At 32.0% G+C, this 11,124-nt stretch overlaps 1 protein-coding gene across 1 annotated transcript; it reads left to right on the forward strand.

Annotated features, from left to right (window-relative positions):
* Positions 1-6,729: 6,729 nt before the first annotated feature.
* Positions 6,730-10,781, forward strand: LOC11439483 (uncharacterized protein YnbB). Its single transcript, XM_003630185.4, has 12 exons — positions 6,730-6,926; positions 6,986-7,099; positions 7,514-7,624; positions 8,108-8,170; positions 8,299-8,412; positions 8,500-8,649; positions 9,168-9,245; positions 9,323-9,544; positions 9,625-9,711; positions 9,923-10,042; positions 10,174-10,266; positions 10,355-10,781. The coding sequence occupies exons 1-12, from the start codon at positions 6,801-6,803 to the stop codon at positions 10,421-10,423; spliced, it is 1,347 nt and encodes a 448-aa protein (XP_003630233.1). The 5' UTR covers positions 6,730-6,800; the 3' UTR covers positions 10,424-10,781.
* Positions 10,782-11,124: the final 343 nt, after the last annotated feature.

An 11,124-nucleotide genomic window follows, 5' to 3' on the forward strand; every position in this document is an offset into this window, starting at 1 on the left:
TGTCTAAACTTTTTAAAGGTATATGTAAGAAATAAATATAGGGATCAATTTGTATGGAGTAATGAAAGAATTTCAAATTCTTAGTTTTTAGGTGGTATCTTTTTTTTAAAAAAAATTGCTTAAATTTTGTTTTGACAAAACACTATAAAATCACTTTGTTTGAAAATTCTCTTAATTTATCATTCAAACATTACAATTTAGATAGAAGAATTTGAATTATCATCTAAAATTAAGTTACCTCAAAAAATTCACTCATTCAAATACTACACTATTAAAGTTTAGGGTCCGGTTTAAATTTGATTGGTTCGAAGACTTAATTACAAATTATATATTATCTTTAGGATTACGATGTTTACAGCGAAAACTATTTTCCCAAAATCATCCCGACCGCTTCTCTTTTTATTGTAGCACCTCCCATGCATAGCAAGTGGGTCCTTTTTTATGTTTTTATTTTTTGCTACCACTGCATTGTATCTTCGCGAGACATTCATGACAAAGTTACTCGCGACAAATAGCATTATCCTTATCTTTGTCAGACAAATTAATACTATTAAACTTAAGTACTCATGCAAAGTAATTAACCTTCAAAATAAAGATAAAGGAATTTTAGACTGAAAAATATTAGTAGTACAAATGAAACATTAATGAGATAGATGATGTATATTTTATTATGAAGGAAACTAAGTGAAATTAAAAATCATGTCACGCATACCTATTTTTGACACATCACATAGTAGTACTTTTAAATTAGGAAAATAAGGTCAACAAGTCTTTATGTAAAAAAAGGGTCAACAAGTATTAACTTAACTAATAAAATTATTAAAATGTTCGAAAACATGATTTAGGTTTGAAAATAACTATTGTGTATGCGAGTTTATAATGACCGTTGTCATTTGTCAACATGAAAGAAATAATTAGAAAAATAAGATTTCATTATAATTTAATAAAGAGCATGATATTTGTTATTGCAAATTTCAGTGCAAAAGTGTTACTTAAGGAAAACTGATCAATATAGTGTATGTTTGTTTCCACTTTAAGAGAGACCGAAATATTCTTGAAGTGTAGAATTGATTCTGATATATTTTGGTTGTTGTCGAGTAAAATTGATGATGCCTCTAAAATTGATTCTACTTGAAGCTAAGATTTGTAGCTTTTGGTTCTATAATTGATTTTCACACACAAATTTATAGTTCAACTCAATTTTACAATAATGTATCTAAATTTAGTCAAAATTACTTTTAACCAAAATTCATTCTACAAAAGGGACCAAACAATTCTATTCGACAACAACCAAACAAGTTAAAATCAGTTATACACCTCTGTAATCAATTACAATCCCTCTAAAAGTGAAACCAAACATACATTTTGTAAAAAAAAATTAAGTACATGTTGTAGTTTTTTATTCTATAATTGATTTTCACGCACAAATTTATAGTTCTACTCACTTTTACATGAACGTATTCAAATATAAATCAATTTTAGTGAAAATTATTTTGAACCAAAATCAATTTAGAGAATCAATTCTATTAAAATCAATTCTCTCCACCACAAACATGCGCGGCGAGAGTGATAACCCGGTAAAACCACTGCAATATTATTGCTCTTTTTATCAAAATAAGCAACGTCTAAATTACTTTCTAGGAAAGTGTTTTCTAATTCATTTTAAGGTATTGCTAACAAGTGTCCTAAAAGCATTTGTTAAAGATTCAAAAATGGAAATGATTTGTAAGTTTTTATGTAAAAAAAATTACTTTTTAAACTTTTAATGAATTAAATGCATTATTTCTAAGATAAAAATTCCTCTTTAGACTTCCTAACAAGTGTCCTTGTTAGCATTTCCGTTCATTTTTATTGTGTCTATAGTATGAATTAATTGAGATGTCTAAAATTGAATCAATACAAATAATTTCAGCAAAATAGAACAAATCTTATGTTATTTTCAACAAACAAAATAATGTGTTTGATCTTTAGTGTGCGTTACAAGGACAACATGTTCTTCATGAAAATAATCATCTCGTGTTCAAGAGTGGATAAGAATAGATGGATTGAGTGAAATATACAGTAAACTCCATCTCCTTCAAGATTCGAATTTCGGTCATTCCTGCTCACATTCACAAGTTGGTTGATTTAACAAGCCAAAGGTTGCCTTTGCACCAAGTGGTTGATTATAAAATTTTGCAATTTAGATTTTCGTCTCATCAGCATGGGTGCATAATTGTAACTTCATTATGCAATAATAAATTAATAGTAATGCACATAAGTTTAATGATTTAATTGCAGTGCTTGACACCTTTGATTAGACCAATTGGCTAATTGCCGACAACAATTAAGTCCACAACATACAGTGCGTAGTTATTTCAATCAAGAATATAAATAAGGAAATGTTAATTTATGTCTTAAGGAGACATGTTAAGAATGCCACTAATAGAAATTATGTATTAAAAATTGTGTTAATTTATTGCACAAAATGTTTAAAATTACTTGTTTTTCAATAAATTCATACCATTAATGGAATGAAATTAATGTTTAACATGTGCCTTAAGGGCACAAGTTAACATGACCCATAATATATTAAGGGTTTTACTAACCAGTGCCCTCAGAGCAATGGTCAAGGAAACCAAAAGTAGTATATTTACATTGAATTCATCAATATTTTGACTTTTAAAATGTTGAATTCTTCACTTTTCATCATTTTCCAATGCAATGTTTCTATTTTTATCATCTTAATCAATGCCCCAAGTTGAGCTAAAAAATAAAAATTGAGCTAACTAGTTTAAATGTTCCTCATCATCAAGAAGGGAAAAAAATTACTCCTTCTATCCCACATTATAGGTCGCTTTAAAAAAAATTATCTCAAATTATATGTCGTTTTACAATACCAATAAAATATTAATGTTATTTTTTCTATTAATATATCTTAAACTATTTATTCTTTCAATTCTTTCATTTATTTTTCTCGTATAATTTATTAAGGACAATTTTGTAAAATAACTCATATCATATTTTTCCCACACAAAATTAATTACATTTCTTAATGCATGTAAAATGTCATATAATTTGGGAAGGAGGAAGTAACGATTATTCAAAAAAAATCTAATTTTTTTCATAACATAAAAGATTTCTAAAGTGGGGGAAATATGTAATAAAGATGATGAAGTGTGAAACAAATACGGTTATAATCAGATGAATGCTTCGAACACATTTTTTTCAACACAATTTCTCTAATTTGTTGAAATTTAAATAGATCTTACTAAATCATCTAGGCTCCACAAAAGTTTAATGGAATTCAATTAAAATTCAATCAATTAAAGAGTATGTATGGGAAAAAATGTGTGTTGCTGTCATAATTCTTATATCAATGGATATATTCTCAATCAATTGTAATTGCATTTTATCCTCTAGTCAAAAGTACCCTCCTTTTTACTTACTATGAAAAACAAAAAGTACACTCCATTAGAGGAGTCTAATACCTTTTGATGATAAGTGTCATGTTTTCATCGGAGTAGCAAGAGAAGTCCCAAAAGAAACCTAGAGTTGGTGATTTCATGACCATGTCATAGAACACGATGACATTAAAATTTCAAAGTAATGTACTATGTGTGATGCTAAGACGACGACAATAAAGGACCGGAATATTCCTGTTTATTATTACCAAACTGGATTATATTATCTCTTACCAAAATCTCATTTTTAAGGATTTGAATAAATTAATTTAGTTTCACTTTTTGGCTTTTATAGGTTCCTTTTTTCGATCTTTTTGTTTCATTGGTTTAGTGTGCGCCTTTATTTGGTTACTCCACTTCATTGATGATTTTACTTTTTCAAACAGAGGTTAAGATCTAGAAGGATAAAACTCGATCGTTTATTTCATAATCCACTGTGCACCAAGTACCCGGACAAAGTAAACTTTCTTATTAGCTACGACAAATGTGATGATTAATCCTCTATTGGTCCCACAATGATTGCCACAGTTGTTTATTTTACAGTGATTATGAAAAATTATAATAAATGAAATAAATTGAGTAGTAATATCTTGCCAAAAAGAAAAATTGAATAGTAATTTTTACAAACTAATAATCTTATCGGGTATTAATTAATGTTATCACGGTTATTATAAAGAAAATGTTAATTTGTGTCCTTAAAATATAAATTTTAGGGACACTTTTAGGGACATCGGAACTTTTGATGCTTAATTCAACCCTACCACAGAACTTTTGATGCTTGTGAACTCTAAGAAATATGCATCGCAAGATAATTTTCTATCTTATCGGTATGCTTTTGTTGCTGACTTTATCACAGGTAATTATAGAACAAAGGCCAGAGCTGCAACACTCCAGGACCACTGATTAATTGTTGGAGATTTATTGTTGACACATTTCATAAGATTGAGGCACACAAGTAAAATACGTTTTTGCTTCATTGGTAGTTAATTGTCGAGGAATTCATAAATCGATTGCAGTTAACTGCCAAGGATCTTCTGCTACAAATCTGGCAGGAGCTCTCTCATCTTCCAATTTTTTTTTCCAAATTTCTCTAAAAAAAACACAACAAAATCACAGGTAAGTAATTATAATGCTATTAACTTACATTTTAGTTGTTATAAATGTTTTTATTTTTTAGTTTTTGAGTAGATTTATTTTATTTTTGTTTTTGAGTAGATTTACATAGTATAATTCATTTTTAGAGTAAATGTTAGTTGCTTAATTTAGTTAAAAATGTTTGTATGATGTTTATGTTATAGTTTAAATTTAGGGTTATTTTTTAATTTGGTGTTTTATGTTTTTATTTTTATTTTAGTAAGAGTATATGATTTATTTTAAGAGTAAATATAAGTTGAATAATTTTGTTATATTTTACGTTATAACAAAAAAAATTATGTTAAACATAAGTTGAATGATTTATGTTATAATATATGATTAGTTTTTTATTTTAGTGGTCGAAATGAGGATTCAAAAAAAATGAACCTTATTTTAGTCCCGCTCCTCCTCAACCTGGATTGATTGTACACCGGCACCTTCGAACTCTTCTTTTTTTTCGAAACCATCACAAACAATTTCGTGCCATGTCATAGGCGATTTTTCTTTGTTCTTCTCATCACCCTGAACGTTACCTTGATTCTGATTCTGAGACATATCTACATTAAAAAAAAATGGCGATCAAAACCTAACTAAACACAATGCCATAAAATCGTAAAATCAAAAACTAAACCTAAACTATCATCAAAACCTACACCTAAACCTAAACAATTCTACAACGATTCATCAAAACCTAACCTAACAATTCAATAAAAGTTCTCTAACAATTCTAACCTAAACTATCCTAACATATCATAAAATCAATCAAACTTATATATCGAACCTATATAATCGAAATTTAACAAAAAAAAAAAAAACAATTCGACCACAAAACAACAATGCAATAGGATTCAAAAAACTTACTTGTTTTTGTGATTGAAATTGGCTTGGAATGGCAGAAAATCGCACCTAAGAGAATGAAAACCGCAACAATGGAGTTTTGAAAACTCCTATGCCTGTTTGTTCTTATAACCAATTTTTGGCAGTTAATTACCGAGGTTTTCCTCGGCAGTTAACTGCAGCCGGTTTTTAAATTCCTCGGTAGTTAACTGACGAGGGGACAAAAATATTTTTTACTTGTGTGCATCAGCCTTATGCAATGTGTCGTCAACAATTCCTCTAATTGTTGTAAGGTTGTGGAAGTAGTTTAGATACATCACATCAATGTATTGATGATTGTTTTCAATGAAGATAGTGCAGCCAATTAGAAAGAGCAAATAAGATATAATACATATAGTCCTGCGACGATTTATGATAGCCTCCACCCCTTGCTAATTATCAAACTGCAAGGATTGGTGGAAGATTTCTTGAACCCAATTAAATGTTATATAAGCCCCTTTTAGTTTCTTGCACTCGTCCATATCATTATCCAGCACTACTCCAAAGAAATCACTCATCAACTCAACACCTTCATCTTTAGGCATTTACGAGATATGGTCTCAAAAGTACATATAGCACAAAAATAACTTTCATATTCCTAAACAAAATTAATCATTTAAGCTTTTCATTAAACACATATATCACAAAAATAATATTCACAATCCTAAACAAAATCTTGATATCACATTTCACTAATTCAAAACCTAAACTACATTCGTGTTCTACTTGATCAACAACTACAAAATTCCTAAACTACATACAAACCTTAGACAATCTCTACTTGATCGGTGACTAGAAAAACTCTAACCTCCAACAAAAACAAAATGAGAGGAAGTTAACACTTAATTGATGGGCTTGAGAATAAATGTGAAGAGTGTTTGAATGAAGTAAGGAGAGTGTTTGAATGTCAAGAACTCAAGTTTTTTATGTTTTGAATCAATTGTCGCGCACATGAGAACAAAGTTTATGTTATGGTATTATTTTGAAACAGATCAAAACATATATTCTAATACATAATGCTCAATAGACATCTTTCGATCTCATAAAATCAAAAATCTTGACTGTTGTATAAAGGACGCTTTTAGAATTTCAAGAGGTATTTGAGCAAGCAGACGGTCCATATAGCAATTTCTAAGAAAAATAGGATCCTTGTTTAGTTTTGGGCCTTCTAGACCTCTCTCTCAAAGAAAATTCGAGGAAGGGTGGTAAAAGAAAATCCCAAAAAAAGTATAAGATTGGATTTATTTTATTTTAACTAATATAATGTGAAGCATAATTGGAAAGTTAAAAAAACAAAAACACAGAAGGAAAAAAGAACAAAGCAAGAAAGATAAGGAGGGAAGAAGAATGTTGAGCATAACGTGCGCCTTCTCTGCTTATCCTACGCATCCCGTTCGAATCTCCATTCCAACAACATCTACCATTCGCTATGCCTCTCGCTTCTCCGTTCCTATCAATCCATTCGTTCCAGAGGTACTCGCTCATTCTTCGCTGCTTCAAAACCATTCAGAGTTAATTTTGTTGCAATGCAGGTTATTGAAGCCGTTGATTCATTGAATTCAGAATTCAGAGCAGTGGATAATTTAGTTGCATACAATACCACCCGTGTTCTTAAAGCTTTTCACAATGCCAGACTTGGTTCTCATGTATGTAACTACATGCTTTCATTTCGATAACCGTTTTGTAAATGAATAGTTATTTTAAGTATTTATTTCTGGGATATACAACTTAATTATGCATTTATCGTATAAGTGTTTATGTATAAGTTGTTTCTGTAACTAAAGATAAAATCGAGTCAAATTCTTTTCATATAAGCTCTAAGCTGTTTTCATAAGCTATTTTGGAGAACATATGAAAATAAGCTAAAAATAGCTTATGGACGTGTTATATGTTTGTTTCTATAAGCTCTTCGGAACAGTCTTACCAATGCTTATGCTAATAGATAAGCTCAAATAAAACAATCCAAACAGGCTTAGTCTCATTGGTCTTTATGCTAGTAAATAAGCTCAAATAAGTCAATCTAAACATGCCCTAATTGGTTATTTTGTTAATGCTGTCAGCACTTTGGTGGTTGCACTGGTTATGGTCATGATGAAACTGGGGGGCGTGAAGCTCTTGACCAGGCTTTTGCAGAAATTGTTGGAGCAGAATCAGCTATTGTTCGTTCACAGGTTCTTAACTTTCCCTGTTTTCTTTATATTAAGTTACTTATTAATAGGGGATATGAGGTTGGTTTGGTGGCTGAAGTAGGGGAATTAAGGAGTGAAGTGATAAGGGGTCGAGGGTTTGAACCACACTCCCAGCATATAATACCAACAATGTTAACATTGGCGGTTTAAAAAGAAAAAGGTTACTTATTAATGTTCTCGTTGAATATGACGAAAAGTGAGTTCAATGTAAAGTGATTTATGTTTGGATACATTTATTTAAAAATGCGCTGAACGATAAATTTAAAGCTAAAAGTCAGCTATAGAGATGTAAGCTCCAAATTATAGCTTCAAGTTATAATTTATAATCAATTCGGAAGGCAAAATCAATTCTATTCAAGAAAATTCAAACATGTCAAAATCAATTCTACACTTCTAAATCAATTATGTTTTCTCCCAAAAGTAGAACCAAACATACACTTGCATACTATTCTCACTTGTCAACAGTTCTTCTCAGGTACTCATGCCATCACATGTGCTTTATTTGCCCTCTTGAGGCCAGGAGATGAGGTAACCCTTTTTTCTTCTAATATTCTATGCTTTTCATTCTTTACTAGTAGTATAGCTCTATAGTTGTAGAATGTTTCCCTGTTGAATATGTAGCTGGAATAAGGTTTTTAGACTAATATAGCTATCAGCTTTTGGCAGTTGCTGGTGCTCCATATGACACATTAGAGGAAGTAATTGGGAAAAGGGACTCTGGTGGTTTGGGTTCCCTTCAAGATTTTGGGGTGAAATACCGAGAAGTTCCGGTATGCTACTAATTTGTAATTAATATTTTTTTCTAGATCTAATTCATTAGTATTCTATATGACTCTTCTATATCATTTTTTCATCAGCTTGCCGAGGATGGTGGACTTGACTGGAATGAACTGATGCATGCTGTCAAACCCGAAACAAAATGTGCACTCATACAGAGGTCATGTGGTTATTCATGGCGTCAGAGTTTGAGTGTTAATGACATAGGGAGAGCGATAAAAATTATCAAAGTAAGATTCATAGTTGTGCTTTTTGGTTTGATACTGTAACATTATGTTTTAAAGTTAATATTATTCAAGGCGACCATTGTGACCTGTGTGAGTTAAAATATGAATTGCTCACATAATTTGTAGTTATTGTTTAATTTCCCTGATCTAAAAGTCCATAATACTAGTAGAAACTATATTGATTGTTAGGGCATGCTCTATAATAATATTTTAGCTTCTATGCTTTTGTTAGATTAAACCACTGATAACTCTCTACAGCAGTCTTGTTTTGCATGGCATTTTTTTTTTTACCAATAGAATTACTGGAATACTACTAGCACAAATCCAACTGATTCCTTTTGTGACCTAAAAATATTAGAGAACAGAAAATAGTGGCATATAGACAGATGCTTTTAAAGTATGAGCGTTAGGGTTTTACACTCAAATTATATTACTTAAACAAATGCTTACTGTCTTCAACTCGTATAGTTTTTCTGATCACAAAATCTTCACCTGTAACCTTTTTACCCTTCAATGTTCAGATGCAAAATCCTGAGTGTTCGGTCATGGTGGATAATTGCTATGGGGAACTTGTGGAAAGCATTGAACCTCCCATGGTGGTATGCGATAATGTGCCGCAGTATGTATTGCTTTATTCCAAGGATGTGCAGTATCACATTTTTACATTGGTCGGCAGGGTGCAGATTTGATGGCAGGCAGTTTGATAAAGAATCCTGGTGGAACGATTGCTCCGTGTGGCGGATATGTTGCTGGGAAAAAGAAATTGGTTGAAGCCGCTGCAGCGCGCCTTTCTGCGCCCGGGCTTGGTGTGGATTGTGGTTCAACTCCTGGTGATATCATGAGAGCCTTTTTTCAGGGATTATTTCTTTCACCTCAAATGGTTGGGGAAGCAATCAAGGTACCAGATTTATCATTTTATTAGAAGATATGCATTTCTTGCTTATATTTGGTAGTGAGATTTTCTGTATTCTTTACAAGGGTTCCTTCCTGATTGCTGAAGTTTTGGCATCTAAGGGTTATAAAGTGCAGCCACTCCCTCGCGTCCCCCGATGTGATACAGTTCAGGTTTTCTTGCTGAGCCTGTGCTATCTTTCTTTCTAGATGAAACCTGTATCTGATTTTTAATTTTGATTTTAAGTTGGCAGCAAAATTCCGTTTCTGGTAGAAAAACTGTGGTTGATGTTGGCAAAAACTAGTCCCTTAGGAGTTTCTTTCAGTATGTATATAGATGATAATTATTCAGATCATAAGTGAAATTGATCTTCAATGCCTGTAGGCCGTACAACTTGGAAGCCGTGAGCGTCTCCTTGCTTTTTGTGAGGCTGTTCAGAGAAGCTCTCCTGTGGGGTCATACACCAAACCAATTGCGGGTACCACTCCTGGATATGCATCAGAGGTCTGCTCTGATTAACCTTCACAGCGCCTAAACAAATTGATTATGTTTTGGTCCTTAAATGATGTTCAATATTACTTTGATATCCAAAGTCCTACCAGATATTAATAACTCTTTAATATTACTCTTCTCAGGTTATCTTTGCCGATGGAACCTTCATTGATGGGAGTACTAGTGAGCTTTCATGCGATGGACCTCTTAGAGAGCCATTTGCTGTATTTTGCCAGGCATGTTGGTTTTGCATCAAACAACAATATACTACATATGGGTATGATTCACTATTACATATTAACTTCATTTGTTTTTCAAATGCAGGGTGGCACTCATTGGACTCAATGGGGACTAGTCCTAGGAGAAGTTCTGAAATCTATTGATGGAATCTAAATTTCTATAAGTTAATACTACATATTATACGACCTTCAGAGGACACTATTATTAAGATTGGTACAAATTCAATTAAGGGTGGACAATAATAGTTTACTGACCGAAATCTGAACTAACAGTGACCAAATCTCGTGCAGCGGGTGAGTTGATGTAGATTTTGGATTTTTGGGTGAGAAAAGAAAAATAGATTATTATAGTAATATTCTTTGAAGTTTGCGTGTACAATATGAAAATCACATGTTATTTAATGCATTAATAAGTTGTTGAAAATATTGAGTTTTGTAAATGGCTTAGGATGATCACGATTCACGAGTATGTGTTAATTTAGAATCCATGATAAGAATTGTTTTGACCTTGATAGTATGTGGTGTATACCTTATTTGTAAGTATGGTGATGCAATGTGTCTCTTTCTTATGGTTAACTTTTGCTGAAAGAATGGTAATATGACTTTTCTCTTGAGAATCATGTTGGAATCATGTGTACGGATTTTTAAGCACTCAAGTGCCCATTTTTCTGCACTGAATTTTGCAACAGAATTGCTGCTGCCACAGGGCCCTTTGCTAGGCCAAGCAGACCCTTCGTTCGTCAGGCGAAGCTGTACAGTGGAACCTAAGAGTGAGCCACTTACCTACTCCGTCGGGTGAAGCTGGGCCAATTTTACCCTATGCTTTTGTGATGCACTCTTAACTGCCTCACCCCT

Source organism: Medicago truncatula, chromosome 8 (assembly GCF_003473485.1).
Source record: "Medicago truncatula cultivar Jemalong A17 chromosome 8, MtrunA17r5.0-ANR, whole genome shotgun sequence".
NCBI lineage: Eukaryota > Viridiplantae > Streptophyta > Magnoliopsida > Fabales > Fabaceae > Medicago > Medicago truncatula.

What these genes read in the sequence shown, in the direction of transcription:
- LOC11439483 (XM_003630185.4), top strand. Translation starts at nt 6,801, where the DNA reads ATGTTGAGCATAACGTGCGCCTTCTCTGCTTATCCTACGCATCCCGTT. An exon ending in ATGCCAGACTTGGTTCTCAT is followed by an intron (nt 7,100 to 7,513) that starts GTATGTAACTAC and finishes TAATGCTGTCAG; the next exon opens with CACTTTGGTGGTTGCACTGG. An exon ending in TGGTTGGGGAAGCAATCAAG is followed by an intron (nt 9,545 to 9,624) that starts GTACCAGATTTA and finishes ATTCTTTACAAG; the next exon opens with GGTTCCTTCCTGATTGCTGA.